At 43.3% G+C, this 18878-nt stretch overlaps 1 protein-coding gene and 1 long non-coding RNA gene across 2 annotated transcripts in view; one reads left to right on the top strand and one right to left on the bottom strand.

The window, feature by feature from the left end:
• ANGEL1 (angel homolog 1) overlaps positions 1-15117 on the bottom strand; it is a 306748-nt gene extending 291631 nt beyond the window's left edge. The window contains exon 1 of the mRNA XM_069208434.1: positions 14970-15117. Coding sequence (XP_069064535.1) covers positions 14970-15036 — 67 coding nt within the window. The 5' untranslated portion in view covers positions 15037-15117. The remainder of the gene's footprint in view (positions 1-14969) is intronic.
• Positions 15118-15235: 118 nt separating this feature from the next.
• Positions 15236-18878, top strand: part of LOC138258756 (uncharacterized) — an 87006-nt gene continuing 83363 nt past the window's right edge. Inside the window, exon 1 of the long non-coding RNA XR_011198552.1 lies at positions 15236-15311. This is a non-coding gene — a long non-coding RNA (uncharacterized lncRNA). The remainder of the gene's footprint in view (positions 15312-18878) is intronic.

Raw genomic sequence — 18878 nt, 5'->3', positions numbered from 1 at the left:
GCTCGACTACTTCATCTAAGCGCGGCACGGTCAAAAATTGTTCCACTGGTATGTCTTAGACATCCTGGAGGACTTCAAATGAGAGTTGTCCCATCCGCGAACAGCTGACCCAGTGTGACCACCAAGGCACTTTGCCACTGTAAGCAGTGTGCAGTGAGCCCGACCTTAGCAAAGGCTGCCAAGCACCACAGCAGTAGACCCAGTGAATATGCCTTTCCCTCACCGATGACGACGTAGCACGCCCAGAAGTACCAGGCCATCCAGAGCAAAAGTGGAATGCACTCTCCATGAGCAGACACCCTTAACACACCTCTGATGCCATTCTTGTTCGCCCCCGTGGCCAGAGGTAGCATGTCTTCAGCAACGCTTCACGGGCCAGCCACGTCATCAACCATTGCACCTGACTTGCCAGATAGAATAACTCATAATCCAGGGCCCTCAGACCTAGACCGCCAGGGGCAGGCACATTGTGTTCACTGCCAAGCAATGCCCACAGTCCAGACAAGTTCGGAGAGCCAGCTGGTCAGATCTTGGTACATCATACGCTGTAGCAGCAGCTGTACGTTAGCAAATATGTACAAAAGCCACAGCAGCGCTATCAACTTCGTCAGGACCACTTGTCCCATCAGGGAAAGTGCCAACAACCACCAGAACAATGAAGACACATGCAGCAACCGGACCACCCTGCACAGGCTACCACCATGAACATCTACCGGGTCCCTGTACACTTTAACCCCCAGGTATTGGAATGTGTGAATGGCAAGCCGAACTCCGAAAGGGCTCTGCCTCCGAAAGGGCAACCGCGCCCAGGTCAAACAGCGGAAAGAGACACAACTTTGTTACATTCATGTGCAGATCCAACAGCTCGCCAAACAGCTACAGCATCCGCCTGGTGGCAGCATCATAAGCATATCAAGGTGTCGTCTGAGTAGACGCATATATCATCAGTTTGTCTGTTCAGCTCCGCCCATGTTTTTCATTTAATATGCATGTTAATATTATGTGCATTATGTATGGCAACGGATCCATGGTGAGTGTGACAGTGGGAAGCCCTGCCAGGTGCCCCTGTGTATATGCCAGCATATTTTCCACTGGTCCCTGTACTCGCTGCCGATACTGACCCTTCTCTGGGGTCAGAGTATGATACAGATATCCAGGCTCTTAGATCATGGCCGAACCCTATCTGACCTAGGACTGCGAAAAAGTAAGTCCACAATATGCCGTGAAAGGTTATTTCCATGTCCACCGACCCCACCACGGTCAGCTGAGTCCGGCTGGCAGTCCGACCAGGATGTGGAATAACTGTTGTATGTTCATGGAAGTACTTCTTCTGGGGATGAAGGCACACTGGTTTGGGTTGACCGGAATTGGCAGACAAGTTAGGATTAAGTTCAGGTTGATTTTCCCTAGGATCCTGCAATCCAGATAGAGATGGAACAGGGGTCTATATGTGCTCCTGTCCACTGGGTCTCCCCCTCAGTTCGGGATCATGACAATGACTGCCTCCCAGGAGGTCTCCAGCAGAATGCCAGGGGTCCGCGCAGCCATCTAGATTTTGGCCATTCTATTAATCAGTTCTGTTTTGTTGCATTTATAAAATTCCACAGGAAGGTCATCATTGCCTGATGTCTTGCCCGTCACCAGCTGTTTGATTGACTGTTTTATCTCCCCAGGCCTCGAAAAATCATAAAAATGTTACTTGACCTGCTGTTTGAGTAACTTGAAAATCTACTCAACCTAACTGTAATGTACTTGATCCATAGACTGGTCTCAAATTGTGTGATCATTGGCAAATATTTTATCTTACAGTTGCCTTTTTCTTCATTCTCACATAAGTGCACCATCAAATATGTGAGTTCAGCATTTCTGCTGTACAAAACAAAACTATTTTGCTTGATTACATAGACTAAATGTTTGCTCCATGTGTAACAAGAATCAAGCCCACATATAAGGTACACATGATCCGCAACGGTCCTCTCAGTTTACTAATAGCATTGCTATCAGGGCAGGAGCAGGAGAGTTTCTCAGTTCATGTTAAAACGCCCACTTTTAATAAGTATATTGCTAAAGCATGATGTGGTGGCGCACTGTCATTTACAGACAGTAAATTTCCAAGAAATGGCCAAAACCCTTCCCACTACCTTGTAGCTTTACTGATAAAACTACATAGTGTATTAACAATAATCTGTGAAAAGTGGGTTTCAGAAAGCATATTTATCACTTGCACACCACCAAGTAGAGTGTTATGATTTGTTTTTCATCCTATTAAGATATTTTTCCATCACACAGAAGTACAAAAAATGGGCTTCCACAACTACTGAAATCCATTTTGAAATGTTTGTACAGGTGACTTATAAGCTATTTATAAGCTATTTAAATGTGTGTTAGGAAAAACATGATACCCTACAGCCTTTAATTTCACACTTCGTACAGCAAGTCAGACAGTTCACTTTACAAAATCCTGGAACTCTGCAGTCAGAGAAGGAAAGTAATTGTAAACTGACTTCTGACCTCTGTCTCTGAACACAGAGCAAATGTGACAAGATAAAAGCAAGATTTAAAGACATCTTTATAGTTCCTTCACTTTCTGACTGAACAGCACACTTAGGGCCATATGTACGAAAGCTTTTTCCCATAGACACAGAATGGGTAAAATCCTTTGGTACATCTGGCCCTTATTCTTTGTCAACTCACCAGAATAGGAGAGTAGGTCCTAAATATAGCTAGGCCTGATACAATCTGACTTGCCGTAGAAATTGGACGAGTAGATTTCTCAAGGCCTGCTTGCCCGCTGTGATAGGCTGCTCCAGACACCGACTGACCTCTGGGGTCAGTGTGGTCAGTGGGATGTCGTCCATGGACGCAGTCAGTTGCTCAGCTGACAATTCTATGGCCAGACCATACAGTGACTGGTAGTAGTCCGAGAACACCGCCACTATGTCATCTTGTCTGTAAACGTGGTGTTCGTCCGGATGTCGAATGGCCGCGACTGTGCTGTGGTCATCCTCTGTGCACAGCAGGCCTCCCAGCAGGAGCCCCCCTCAGTACCTGTCAGCGAGCCCGTCAACAGGTACCCTTGATAATCATGGAGGACTAGCCTAGACCGCACTTCTGCATGCTTCCGACAGAGACAAATTAAGATGCTGTGAGCCTCTCTCAGTGACTGCATGAATCTCCAGCCCGTGGAGCTCGCACTCTGTTTGGTCCAGCTGAGTACGTAGAACTGGGGCACCTCATTTGAGGTCTTAATGCAAACCCCTATGATGCACAACTGAAACGCATCCCACTGTCAGTGGCGATGAGGCTGTGTGTGTCCATGTTGTGCTCGAAGAAAAGGAGAATTTCTTTCTTTACTGTTCCACAAAATGTGGTGTCTTCCAGCACCGCACAGCTAATTCACCAGGAGGGGATGCGCATCCTTGTACTCCCCCACCAAAGGATAATCAGGATGGGATTATTGTCGGAATATGTCTTTCCAAGATATTCAGTGTTACGCTTCGCCCTAACCGGATGTTGGAAGGTAAGCAGTAGGTCTATTCTAGTATGTAATTTGAGTAAGTGGGAAGAGCGTGAATATTCACTGCTTGCCGGCTGTGTCTACCACCATGCATCCAACAGTTAGCAGTTGGACTGCCAGTCGCGCAGTTGCTCCACCACCTGGGCAGCAGTAGATATATGTTTCTAAACTTGATGACGATGATCTGTTTATGTTTGCACGGTCAGAAAAAAAGAATGTATAGCCTTCTAACAATGGATATGATCCTGCAGAAAATAGAAACACTATAATCTATATTTAAGAATGTAAGCTTCTACAGTATGTGTCAATGAACTAGGCAGAGTGTACGTTTCTATAGTCCATGATATTCACCTGCAGTTACGTTTCCCTAAAATCTGTCTGTTGTCATAATATCTTTGTGTAGTCTGTGGCATTTGCCTGTATTATGAGTGCTTCTTTTTCTATATATAGTTCATGAGTTTCACTTTAGCAGAATATATTCTTCTATGGTTAAATAAATGTAAATGTAGACAGTGAACATGTTTCTACAGTTATCTGTGTTAATTTACAAGCAAAATATATCAGCAGTCATTACACAATCTCTACATGTAAGTTATTAGCCATACAACTGTACGTCTTGAATCATCTCCTTATACGCCTATTATGAAGACATTAAGGGCCAGATGTATCAATTTTCCCAACAGTGATTCCCTTATTGAGTTTTTTTTTGTGAATCGCAATTAGGTAATTGTTAATTGAATGTATGAAACTCCAGAAGTTTCATTTAGCGATTCCCAACGGCTCGCAAATCGACCTACCTCATTAATATTCATGAGGTAGGTCGCAATTTGCGACCTATTGTGAATGGCTACAATCACAGGGATGGGGACCCGCTGGGCTCAGCAGACCACTATGTCTGTGAATGCTTTTAATTAAAGCAATCTTTTTTTTTTTTTTTTTAAATGTAACCCGTTTTCCTTAAAGGTAAATTAAAAGTTTTCTTTTCAGTTTTTAAGAGCAAGCAGTGGTCCACTGGACCACTGCCTGCTCTTAAAAAGTGTTTTCGCATGCATTCACAAAGGCGTCCCTTGGGGACCCCTTCCCATTTGCGAATGGGTTACCGCCTACTTAAAGTAGGTTGTAAAATACGAATGTTTTGAAACCGCATTTTGGTCACAAAACATTTCTACATACCACTGCGATTCGGTATCAGGAAGGGATGCTCTTGACACGCCCCTTCCTAATACTGAATCGGTGTGTAGTCACAATTACAATTTTCAATTCTGTAACAAGTTACTGAATCGCAAATTGGGATTCATACATACCAAAATGCATTTTTGCGAACGCAAGCGGGATCGCAAAAAAAGCATGATATATCTGGCCCTAAACCCCTCTCTCCTCAGATATCTTGCTTATGCTCTTAACTTACTCCATCCAGATGCTGACGCATCAAACCTCCACGGGTTGAAAACTCATCAATGTAACAGGCAATTAGAAGAGTCCAATCATTTTTTGTTCAGGTAAGGCCATTGGAATATGTAAGATTAATGCTGAACCAAACACATATGCTCCTCAATGGTGTATTGTGCTGATATTTAGTACACTTTTCTCATTGTATCTTTATTTGCACAGTGTGAGGACTTAAGCACTAAGCACTTTTGTTGCATATAAATTTCTAAAAATATTACAATTAAAATAATCATTTGCATCCGAGGAATCAACATCATATCCTATGCTGAAAACATTCAGCTCATACTCTAACTCTCTGACAAGACGCCACACACCCGGACCAATCTCTCCGCTTGCATGACCAAAGTCACCAGATAGATGAAAGCCAACTACCACAGGCTCAACAGAGGCAAGTCAGAAGTAGCGGTATTCGGCAATATTACCTCACGCAACTCACTTAGAGAATCTACATAGTGGCCTGCCGAGCTCAGAACCAAACTCTCCCTCGCAACCCACACAAAGAACCTTGGAATAGTAATCTGCAAATAATTCACCATGACCAGCGAAGCGAATGCAGTCTCAGTCACCTGCCTCCACACACTCATGATGCCCAAGAAGATGCACACATGGCTCCCCACCAGCACTTGCAGACCATCACCCAAAACCTCATCACCAGCAAAATGGACTATGGCAACACACTCTTATGCTGGAATCAAGGGCAATACTCAACTGACCAGGATAGTCCAGATCATACATAACTCAGCGGCTAGGCTCACCCCCAAACTGCCACCCCACACTCACATCACCTCGCACTTCAAAGAGATCCACTGGTTCCCAGTCCACAAATGAGCACTCTTCAAACTCCTCATGCACACTTAGAAAACCATACGCAACACTGGCCACACATACCTTAACAACTGCATAAATTTCCACAAACCTACCAGGCGCCTCTGCTCATCCAGACTCCTACTTGCTCTCCACACTCCCCGCATACTCTAGATCTAGCAGTCATGCCCTCTTCTACCTCACTCCTAAATCTTGGAACAACCTGACCCTGCACATCAGAGCCTCCTCCTAAGATCTTGAATTCTGCAAGAAACTGGAGATGGAGCTCTTCACCTAGCCCGACCCTGGCTTGGCCCATACAGCACTTGCTTCTGCACTAGGATACCCACAGGGGTGAGATGTGCATTATACAAATACAAATAACATACCATAACATTACATCAGAACTTTTTAGAAAAAAGTATTTGCATTCCATGACATAATAATACATTGATGGAAGTTATAACTGCTATGCAATGTTAATACCAGTTAAATCATACAATGGATATAAATATACAGCAAGGAACACTTGTTCTTCTACTACACACAGTGTGCATTGGATGAAACAAAAGACTTCAGTGGCTTAAGGTTACTAAGGTTTCCTTTCTGCCTCTATATTTAAACTTTATACTACACAATTTAATGAGACTGGGATTGTTGTACTGAAGATACATATACCGCCATATCTTTTGCTCTGACTACATGACATTAAAGCCAGTTTGAAGGACTTTATAAAGAACATTTTTCGCTACTTTAGAAACAAATTATAAGAATTATTTTTGCTGAAATACCGGGCCCTTTTTCTACACTTGCCTGGGTCTGAAAAAGTCCATTGGCAAGGGGAAAAACGTGTGGAGGATGGCAATTTATTGTGACTTCTGAAAAACACAAAGTAATCAATCATTACAACAAACCTACTCAGAAATGTACATACTTAATTTTACGCCCCCTTACTTTGTCTAATTTATTTGTGACTACGACCTGTATGACATTAATTGTAACTAAGTGGTTGAGATGTTTAAAACGGTATGGAACACTCACAAAGGAAACCCCAGTGTGGGATGTGATCTGTTACTGGAGGTGGGAACCCTAAAGGGATTTTAAAAATGGAACCTAATTGAGGGCGGCCTTGCACTTACCCAAAGGACTCATCGCCTCACAGACAAGACGCCACTGGGATGGGGTACATGGTTACGACAGGTGGTACGCCGTGAAGGCTTCCCCCTCCGGGACCACATTTGTATTACTTATTTAGGTGACATTCGCCAAAGTGGATCCTTGATGTCCTCTGAAGAGATGCAAGACCAATATGGTCTGTCGTATACTCAATTCTTTTGTTATCTTTCCCAGCGCCATGCACTGCTGGCCCACCTCCTAGCGTCCAAGCAGATTCCCGAGTATACCCTCCTTGAGGCGAAACTTCTGATGGGACGTTTGGGCAAGGGTGAAATTTCGACAATTTAATGCTCCATGATAATTAATGTACCAGATCTGTTCCTCCCTCTCCAGTGTGGATGGGAGAACTGGGTGGATGGGTTGGACGATGAGGATAAGCAGGAGGCATGCCTGGCCCTGAGAAACTAGCGATGTCCTTGCACCTACCGAAAGGCCAGATTAATTATCTCCATGCAACATACTGATCTCCTCAGCGACTACAGCGGATGGGCAATACAGACCAAACCATATGTCCATGATGCTTCACCCCCAATACGGATTTTAATCACATGATCTGGTCATGTCCAGCTTTAACAACCTTTTGGAGCAGGGTGAGTCATGAGCTCTCAGATGTGCTGGGTCATCAGATTGAGTTTGGACTTCGAGAGGCGGTCCTGGGCCTCCTTGAGGGATTTGGTGAATCACGTTCCGTACAAACATTTATAGGGGTGGCCTCATTAGTTGCTAAGGGAGATGGCAAGTTTAACTGGAAACATCCTAAACCTCCCACCATGATGGTATGGTAGAAGGGTGTTAATTGGTGAGCATGCCAAGAGCGGCCAATTTATGAGGCTCAGGGGTGTCCCCAGAAGCATGAGAAAATATGGGGTAAATGGTGTACTTAATGTGGATGGCCAATGTAAACTGTTTACTCGTGATGCAAGATTGTGATTATCTGATACTCTGGTTCAGAATGCCTTTGGTGCCTATCCGTAAATCTCAGTGGTGACTTGTTAAACACAATAAAAATGTGGTTATAAAAAAGGGACCTAATTGACATCAGCAAGCTGGGGGACGTGTGGGGCAAAAGGGGCCTAATCCTCAGGAATTTCTAAGTGAGTTCAGTCTAGCAGACACTGAGGCATTCGGACACCTACAATTACACCATGCCTTGGTGACCTATGTCCCGATGGATACCAATCCAAACAATGCATCACCACTTGAAGACAGGATTGTGTCAAAGGCAAACAAGCAAAGCCCTATCCCTCTCATATAACAAAAATGTATAAACAAAAGCTCTGAACACCTAGTAGAGTCTAAGGCAAAATGGGAGGAGGACTTGGGTGATTTCATGGATGGGGAGTAGGAAAAAGTGTGTGCTGCTTAACAGTGGTAGCCATACAATAAGATTTCCATCTGGTACAACTGAAGATCCTGCACAGGTTGTATCTCAATAGGACACTACTGGCCAGGATTAGTAATACTTCAAGTGATCACTGCCTACGCAGCTGTGCTCAGAAAGAAACTCTGAGCACAACTGAGGCTCATTTGCTCTAGGGATGAAGAATACCTGGAAGGAATTAATGGTATACAGAGGCAACTTTCAGCCAAGGAGGTGGTACCTGATGTGTGGGAAGTTGTAACAATACAGCGATAAACAAAAAAGCAAACATTTTACACAGGTTGGGTCTCGTGGTGCCCAGAAGAAATATTGTCCAGTGATGGGGCTCGGCAGTCATGCCAGATGTGCATCAATGGAAATGGACGTGAACTGATATTCAGTGACTGAAAAACAAGTTTATGAAAGCAGAGTGTGCCGAACAAATGGGAAAAGATTTGGCAACAATAGGCATCAATGCAGGAGGTGCCCTAATCTCAAAGAGGCTTGAAACCATGAGATGTTTGGGGGTGGAAAGGACTGTCTACGTGACTATATGATGAGGGTCAATTGCTATGTATAAAATACTCCTTATGTGTTACTGGTTTGCCATAACACAAGGATGCGCTGTGTATTTTTGTTTGTTGGAAATATTCAATGAAAAGATATAATTAAAAGTGTAACTATTTGAGATAGTAACAGGCTCCACATTTGGGTCTAGCACCACCAGCTATTCTTGACTTTGTAGGGGTGGTACTGGTAAGCGTGAATCTTTCTCCACAGGTCAATTTAGTAGGCATGTATTTGCTTCTGTAGTAAGAAAGAGGCACATATATCTATGAGTGTATGCTTTCACAGTGAGTGTCAATGACTAGTTAGAATGTATGTGTTTATAGTTTGTGATAGTCACCAGTAGTTAGAGTATCTGTGTTTCTATGAGATTTACAGGTACATAAAATGTTTCTACTGTCAATGATATTCACCTGTATTAAAAATGTATCCATTTCTATAATCCACAAAATACATTTATTTTAAGAGCATATGCTTCTGTAGTTGGGTACATTCAACTGAATGACAGATTATAGAGGTCCCACAGAACAAATAATGTACAGTCAAAATCTATACTTCTCTAGTCAACAACAATAATGTTATGTTAGACTGTATTTATTTCTCTGGTGATGACATTTACCTACAGTTTTGATGATTAGGTTTCTATAGTAAAGGACACAGGAATGGTGAGGATTGTAGAGTTTAGAGTACAAACGCAGTTACTTTTTCAAATGACTTGTCTGCCAGAGATGTTATTTGAATCTTGACTGCTCAAAATTATTTGTTATTGTTAGTACCACCACAAAGATTCTAGGAATTAGCATGAACTCGTCCACATTACTAAATGATCAGCAAAGGGACAACTCTACTTTTTGTTTGACCCTAGTTTGCAAACGGCATTTATCCAACCAGCTACCAGGTAAACGATAGACATGCACTTCAGAAAAGGCCAATAACCAAAACCAACCCTGTCATAGAACAATGGGGAGCAGCGGTCCCTTCATGCAAGAAACACAGACTAGAGGCATTCTACTGTGGAAATGGAGGATAACAAGAGATGACACCATCATGGATACCCAAAAGACCAAATAAGGGCACTCAAGAAAAAAGAAAAGGACCAGAGACGAATGCTCCTAAGAAGGGATAACAACCACAGGTTCCACCGCCAGCAAAAAAACAAAAATAATAATGATGGTCAAAGGTAACAGCTCCAGAGGAATGTCAAAGTCCAATGGTTAGTGATTGCAACACCTTTACTCTGCCAATGTAATGCCACAGTTCACAAAGTATGATGGACTGAGACCCACCTACAAATGCAATGGTTCAACATACCTTTGTGGTAGAGTGAAATGGCTATCAGGTTTAAGGTGATAATGAAAACAAAGCAAAAAAGAAATGCCAATTGGACAAGATAATTTGTGCTACAAAATCACTATACATCACATCAGCAGTCGCAGGAGACTAAAGGTGATCAGTCTAGAAAAGAACCACTGATCAATTATAACCCTTTCAAGGACAACCAATAATTAGGGGGGACCCCCAGTGATTAGCGCTCATCCTATCATATACATGACAATTATCAGGGATCTCCACCAAATAATAGGCAAATATCATAGGCAGTGCAAAAAACAAACTGCAATGACCTAGGTGGCCCTCGGGAAAAAGACCATTGAACGTAAGTCACCTATTCTACGGAATGCCAATCAATCACCAGAGTGGTCTTCCACACATGATGGTCAATGACTAAGTGAAACACATTCTGTAAATAGGGCACTGACCCTAGTTGAAAGGCCTTTCCCTCCAAAGAAAGGCAATTAACAAAAGAAACCCTAAAAAGAAAGGCAATTGTTGAGAGGTAAACCATTCAGAGAAATGACAATGCCACACTGACCAAGTCCTGCTTCAAATAAACGCCACTGGCCTACTGCAATCCTTTCCGAGCAAGGCTGATTATAAAAGGTGACCACTGCAGAGAACAGCTACTGGCTAAATTTGAACCTTCCAGAGAAGGGGGAATGCCAAGAGGTTACACTCATAGAAAGGTTATCAATAAGGTGCAACCCCTCTGGAACAAGAGCAATAAAAACAGTTCAACGTTTCGAAGAAATGGAATTGACCAAAGGAGATCTTTTTGTAGAAAAAAAGATTAACAGGGGTTATAACCTTAAAAAAATGTCTAATGAGAACCAAAGACCACTTCAAAGATAGCTGAACGATCTGAGAGGAACGCTATAGAGAACGACTAGGGGACAGGGAAAACGGAAAAGACCTATTGGCAAACACCACTGATGAAAGGTAATGGTCATAAAAAGTTAAATGGCCATAGGTGTCCCCTAGATGTATAGGCTATTGATCTAAAATGGCCAGTCCATAGAAATGCCAAATCAAAATGACCCCAACTGGGAAATGGCAATTGCACGGACAGTCACGTCAACAAATTGCCACTTTAAACACATCTATTAACTTTAAAAATATACACACAAAATCTACTGAACCTCGTTTTCTTATTTTTTTTTATTAGAAATCAAATATATATTTTAGATTCCTTTTTTCAAAATTATTGCATACTTAATTTTCATCATGTAATGCACTAATCCCGGATGAGTCAGTCAGCTGTATGGGGATACATGGGATGTGACTGACTCTCCCCCCACACTTTGACCCTTGCTGAAGGAGGAGTGATGTGTGAATTAATCTTCTGCAGCTCAGCCGGTCTTCCAGGGATGATGCTAACATGTGACTAACTACGCTCAGTTTTACTAATCTGTCAATCACTGTTCTAGCGCTAATAGTTTTCATTAGGCACATCTCCCACTTAATTTATCTTTAACCATCTCAACTGGCCTTTTACAAAGATTTATGACGCGTGACTATCCCTACTTCTGCCAGCCTTTCAGAATTAATGTTGACATTTGATAAAGAATGAAAGAGACCCAAAATCAGAAGACTAAAGGAGGGATGATAGAGGCCCCGGAGTACGGGGGAAAGAAAGAGGGTTGAAAGCAGTACAAATGGTAGGTTAAAAGAATAACAGCACCCCTAGATCACAGAACAGGAGGAGAGAGAGCCTTGGCTACAGAGGGAAGAGGAACGATGAGGCCAACAAACTGATGAGGAATGAGAGCCCAAAGGGGCGAGGGAGTTGGTGGGATATACCACATATCACAGGGGGAAGAGTTGGTATACGAAAACCCAGAGATGAGATGGATTGAAGAAAGATGCAAGAAACAGGAAAACTGGACGAAGAGGGGAAGGGATGAGAGAGATCCAGAGTCGCACGGGGATCGATTCAGAGCTGAAAGAGACCCCAAAGCATAGGGGGGATATCACAGATGATAGTTCAGAGAGCAGAATGGGAACGGAGGGTTGCAAAAGACACCAGGTCAATTGTGGGGGCTGGTGGGGGGGGGGGGGGGAGTACTGGGTATTCCACACAGTTTGTAACTTTTCACTCAGAAATTGTTCATGTATATTGTTTATGTTTGTATTTTGTCCTTCCTATAGTGCAGGTATTATAACAAAAGGTGGGAAGGGTGATTTTGGATTACATTTCAGTTTGTAGCTATATTATTTAAAAGGTATACATCTAGGGCCGATAGTAAAACAAAAAGTCTAGTGCAGTGATGCCATATGTTGGCTGGGACTATAAACGAGGAAAGTGGAGAATGCACTAAGGGGAAGGCCTACTGTCGAAAGAAATCATAAGTACCAGTAGAACTGAAGACAGGAAATGTGGTGAAAAGATAAAGTCTGCCTTAGTCTAGATCTATTTTACTCACAAACTGCCCTGCACATCTAAGTCAGGTTCCTAGCATGTAGCTCCTGCCCTGGGCCTTAATGACTCACCCCAGGATAGTCTTACATAGTCAACACTGACATGTTCCCCTCACAAAGGACCTTGTGCTCCGCAGACTTATCGCAAGGAGGCTCTTTACACATCAGGCCTTGCACCCGTAAACTGCTTCTTGAGCGTATCTATTCACAACAGGCCAGTGCCTTTGTAACCCCTGACTAATCACAAAGTGGCCATACATATAACAGGTCCTGAATGGCACAGGTTACTCTTAGGGCACCTCTACTACGGCATTCTTTGTTTGAGAAGGATACCGCAGTAAGTCTTCTTATAACATATGCAATACATTTAAACTTATATCATATCTACTCACAGGGAGCCTTGCCCTCTCCTACAAATTCATCCACGTTAAGCTCTACTCGTCGTAGGCCTTGAAATCCATGGGCAGATAGCAGAAAACGTCTACTCACTGCAGGCTCTACCTTACAACCCACAAAGTGATCTGAAGTTGGCTCCACTCATTGGTGTTTACCTGCTGGCCCTCCGTGGGGAGGAGGGCAATTTCTGTATTTGGTTTTCCTTGCTGTACATATAATTCCTCCCTGGTGATGCTGCCTGTCTTTGCTCTAAACTGACACTTCACAACTGAATGGAACCTTTCAGACTCTATTGTTTTTAAAACGTTCCTTAACATTCCACACTCAGCCTGATCTCACATAGAACAGCCAGCACGGCACAGGCAGCCAAGCAAGGAAATGACCATACAGGCATGGGTCGGATCAGAGTCACTCAGATCCCCAAATGAATCAAACCAGCCGATCAGAGGAGCAAGGCCATTGCTAGCAGGCACCGAGTGCTTGTGCTGGGGTTCGGAGTTGGAAGCAGGATATATGAAGCAGTGCAAGGAGCTTATCGTGTGGGCCGGGATACAACCAGCAGAAAACACCCAGGCGGTCACAGACAAACTGGACAAATCCAGTCAGCACGGAACATTGTAGAGGCAACTGTGCGCAAGCAAGGATGGGTTTTCTCTCAGAACGATTTCCCTTCATTTCGCAGATGAAAACAGTTGTCAGGGTAAAATCGCACACGGGGCCATTTATCCCCGACCTATATTTAGACACTTCACGCCGAGGAGTCTTTCAAAGACAGAGGATATTGTTTTTACTCTGAAATGTTTTAGATTATACACAAGCTGTACCCCTCTGCCCACCGCCCCCCCCCCCCCTCTATTTTTAAGCTACTTACTGTCTGAGCAACACCGGAACTGATGACAATAAAAGCTCTACAATGGATGGATGAGTGGACATTAATGTTAGAAATGTTAACAAATAGGATAAGCAGTAAAGGTTCTGGTTCTGTTTTTTTTATTTGATTTGTATTCAAGTTGTATAATGAAGAGCCGACGATAGAACTGTTCGTTGATCCTAACCAGAATAACAATTACTTAATTGAGTAACGTTTACCATCGAGGTTGAATTTACTTGTCATTTATGGCATGGAAACACAAAACTGCTCAAATACTTTATCAAACAGTGCATTACGACCATTGCAATGCAGTACAGTGAGGTAACCATAGCCATTATTTCCGATACTGATGATGGGGGCATGGGAACAGAAGTCTTATATGACAGCGTCGCCGCCTTTTGCCCAAGATCACTGCCAATTTAAACTTAAACTCTCAGAAATATGCAGAATAACAGCAGGTCACACATCTTGCCTTTCATTCTCCCATTACTCCGCTCCTGCGATTCGTCCTGAATACGTGGTACCCTAGTTTCCTCTTTTCTCATTTCTGACTACAACTTTGGCTTAGAACCTCCAACCCATTCATCTCATTGGCTCTATCTCCGCCCCACCTCTACGACTCTTCTTCCTTCTGCTCTACTTTGCACTGCACTGGTCTCCGTTTTTTTCTAGTTTCTATTCATTTATCCCCTCTATACATTCCGATATATGGAAGCACCTACAAAACATCTGTGGCACCAGGATGCAATCATTAGTTTGGGGGTTAGAAAGCGCTACTTGCCTCGCAAACTTCACTGTGCTTCGAAACTAGTTTACACGAGCGTAATACTTAGTAATAATTTTGACTGGGAAAAGGAAGAGAGTTGTAATACACTACTTGAAAGTTGCCAAGAGGTATCTGGCTTTGCCTGTCCTCTCTGTTCCTTGGTTCTAACACAACCCGAATCAGCACTCAGCCTACCAGCCAAGGGCTTCCTCTTCTACTGCACCCTCCCCCAGGCCCTCTGCCTCCTCTCCTCCCGCCCTCTTGACTACTAACTTGCCCCCCAACCCCCTAAGGTTGTTCCACACCTTACCCTGGCTCCACCCCCGCAGGGCCCTAGTCACGGGCAGCAGGATGTAGAACAGAATGCTCCCGATCATCCTCAGAGCTCGCGCTGCAAACTTTGCACCACGTGCTTCCGGTCCAACAATAACAACAACAACCTTCCCTTCCCTGTACAATGCCCGTCGGAACCGGAAGAAAGCATCTCCGTAGCAACCAGCAGCGCTACTTCTAGCCTTCATGGGTACAAAAGAAGGACTGCAGCGAGGTTGTAGTTATGGACACAGAAGAAGAGTTGGAGAGAAGTGTTTTTTCAGAGAATTAGTACCTCAGTAAATGGCTTGTTTTTAGGCCTGGCGCGGCTCGTTTTTAGGTATGGTTTAAACGTGTAGTAGGACCTCATGCGATTTAAAATGCGTACCTCATGTGATTTACATCATGCGATTTATATTTAAAAAAAAACAGTACTACGGCGAGGGAAGCTTGAGTACGTGTTTTGATTGGGCAGAAGTTGTGTGTTTCTACAACAAAAGTGCATCCTTCTCCATGCAAGTGTGGTTTGTTTATCCGATACGAAACTACGAAGTTTCCTAGGTTCAACCGTGATGTGCTGCTCCACGTGGTTGTTCGCTTTGAATTCTGAGACTGGTGGTACTGTTGTATAATGCAGTAAACAAAAACTACAAGTCCTAGATTAAAACAAAAAACCTGGACTCCTACGCATACATGCCAATAGGGTGACCAGACGTCCCGGTTTTCCCCGGACTGTCCCGGTTTTTAGACGCTTCTCTTTATTTTAAATAAATGTCCCGGTTTTTGGGACAAAGGTCAGATCGTTAAATACATGTCCTGGTTTTTGGGACAAAGGTCAGGTCATCTAGGGAAGCGTAAGTTAAAGGTATGCTCTCCTTTAAAAGACCTACAAAGTATTAAATAATTACAGTAATTTAGCTGTTACTGTCAGGCAACACAGTCCCCTATCTGCTCTCAGCAGAGAGACTGAGTGGGGAGCAGAGAGAGGTGGGTGGGGACAGGTTGGGGGTACAGGGTGGGAGGTCAAGCCATAGCTAATTTTATATGTGTAGTTGTCCTAAAGTAGACTCCAGGGCAGCTTCTTTAGTTATTTATAGGACTTATTGTGCACAAGGATCAGCATTACTTTCCTTCTTGCCAGTTCCTCATAACTGTCTAGAATTGAAAGTCCTTGATCACCTAACAACAAACCATGACAACAGAATGTTTCTATCCACAGAGCTGCCTAGTGCTCGCTCTCGCGCTAACCTGTTATTAACACATTATTAACATATTGATAGCAAATTCAGATTTTCCTAGCTTTAGTGAAGGAAAGACTATATTTTCTTAAAGACACAGAGGCGAGTATTATGCTTCCTTTTCTTGCTTTGATAACAATAGCAGCCAAGAAAAAAGCAACAACAAAAACTACATATCGATGAAACATTGAAAGAAGTGTCATATATGAAATCATAAAGGAACAATCAATATAAAGATCGTAAACCTAATAACTGTCTTAACTGCGAGCAACAAGCCCTCTTTTCTTGCGAGAGCGCGTCAAGGGAAACGGAACAATGGAATAATAACCAACACAATAGAAACCGCCAGCAATAGCGTAAAAAAAATATTTCACAAAGTCCAGAGCTGAAGGGGAAATACAATTCGGCTGATCCAGGATGGCAAAGGACGGCATCCATGTAGAGGAAAAGATGCAGAGGCGTCTTGAGGAAAGAGCTTGGTGGTGGAACGGACGTCCTCATGATGAATTAAGTGGTGCAGGGGAAACTGGCACTGAAATAGAAAAAGGGAGGGTTATGACAAAGCAGTGGGATAATACACGCCTCTGTGTCTTTAATAAAATCTAGACTTTCCTTCACTAAAGCTAGGAAAATCTGAATTTATTAAAAGACCGGAGGCTCCTATTATACTTGTTTAAAGCATATTAATAACAGAATCAGCAACATTTGAAATTGGTTTACAATAAAAAGTTCTAAAAGTGGAAACATTAGACCAGTCTGCCGATCTATGAATGTCCTCCAAACGAGCACCTGCCCAGAGGGCCGTAGAAGCCATAGCACCCCTGGCGGAATGTGCCCCAAACAAACTGGTGTCAATGCCCGCGAGGGCCATAACCTAACGAGCAAGGGTAGGAGAAGAGACCAATTTAAAAGGTTTCACAAAGGAAATCAACAACTGGGGAGAGGAGGACGTTCTTAAATCTGCAGTTTTTGCCATATAAACTTTCAAACAGTTTCCAATACAGAGTTTAGGATGTGACGGAAAGTAAGGATAGTGAACCATGGAAAGATTTGTTTTTGTTCTTCTATGAATTCTAAAAGACACCAGTGGGAGAGAACTGGACAGAGGATACATCTAAAGCCCTAACATCGGAAACACGTTTCAATGAAACTAAACATAGCAACATTGTTAACTTTGGCGAAAGGCATTTCAGAGAAAGAAATTAGTTATCTTGCCAAGAATTAAACAAATTCAAAACCAAATCGACATCCCATAAATGATTATATTTAGAAGCAGGAGGATTGGAAAATCTTACTCCCTTCAAAAGACGACATACCAAAGGATGTTCACCAACAGGTTTTCCATTCACTTGAATGTGTCCGGCAGAAATAGCAGATCTATAAGTATTCACTGTTGCCTTACCTTGGGAAGCTAGAGAGGCAAAAAAATTAATGACTAAAGTCACATCGGCTGAAGAGGAATTTGAAATCTTGTCCAAACACCAGCTACCCCAGACCAACCAGGCGGACTTGTAAGCTTTAGCTGTTCCCAGAGCCCAAGAGTGGCAGATGTACTGGGCAGCTTTTTCCGAAATTACAGGGGTTCTCCAGGCTATCCCGAAATCTTCCATGCTACCAAAGTTAATGTATGACTGAGAATCATGTCGTGAGCACCACCCTGTGGATTGAGAAGAAGATCGGGAAAGGTTGGAATTAAAACTGGGAAATCGACTGACAACTCCAGAACCCAAGGGAACCCAGGCTGAGTTTGCCAAAAGGGAGTTACTAGAACCAGGGAAGCTTGTTGATGACGAACCTGGGCTAAAACCCTGGCTATCATCATGAAAGGAGGAAAAGCGTAGTTGAGATGAAGAGACCAATCTTGGAGAAAAGCGCATGTAGCAAGAGCTTGAGGATCCGGTCTCCAACTGTAAAACTTGGGAAGGTGAGAATTCAATCAAGAAGTGAATAGATCCACTGTCTTGTCACTGAATTTCAAAGAAAGTTTGTTGAATACTGAAGGGTGAAGACGCTAGTCGCTGGAGTCCTTTAGATGTCGGGAGCACCAATCCACTATGGTGTTCAATTTGCCTGGAAGATATTGCGCCCTGACCGACAGTTTTCAAAGAAGGCAAAACTCCCAAAAACATTTGGCTAAATCTGCAAGAGGTTTTGATTTATTTCCTCCAAGATGATTGATGTATTTTACAGTGGAAATATTGTCCATCTTTAGAAGAATAAAACAACTTACCTTGTCCCTTGCGAAAGTCTGTAGTGCAAAGGAGCCTGCAAGCATCTGTAAGCAATTGATGTGCAGTGCAGACTCCTTCCCTGACCATACGCCCCCAGTCGAGACGTTGCCACATCTCGTGCCCTAACCTGTCCGACTTGCATCGGATTCTAATACTAGATCTGGGGCCAAAGAGAAAATTGCTCTTCCGTTCCATGCCTCCAAATAATCGAGCCACCACTGTAGCTCTGGCCGAGACTCCCGGTCTAGCTGGATTATATCCGAATAATGAAGACCTCTGCGAAGATGTTGAATCTTCAACCTCTGAAGGGCTCTGTAGTGTAACAGACCTAGAAATATGGCCTGGATAGTAGAGGCCAGGAGACCCACGATTCTTGCAAGAGACCGAAGGGAAATAACGGAAAGATGGAGGACTTGCCGAAGTTTGTGTTTTATACGA

Source organism: Pleurodeles waltl, chromosome 9 (genome assembly GCF_031143425.1).
Source record: "Pleurodeles waltl isolate 20211129_DDA chromosome 9, aPleWal1.hap1.20221129, whole genome shotgun sequence".
In the NCBI taxonomy this organism is placed as follows: Eukaryota; Metazoa; Chordata; class Amphibia; order Caudata; family Salamandridae; genus Pleurodeles; species Pleurodeles waltl.
The sequence above is the reverse complement of the archived record's forward strand: the minus strand, read 5'-3'. Positions and strand labels throughout refer to the sequence as shown.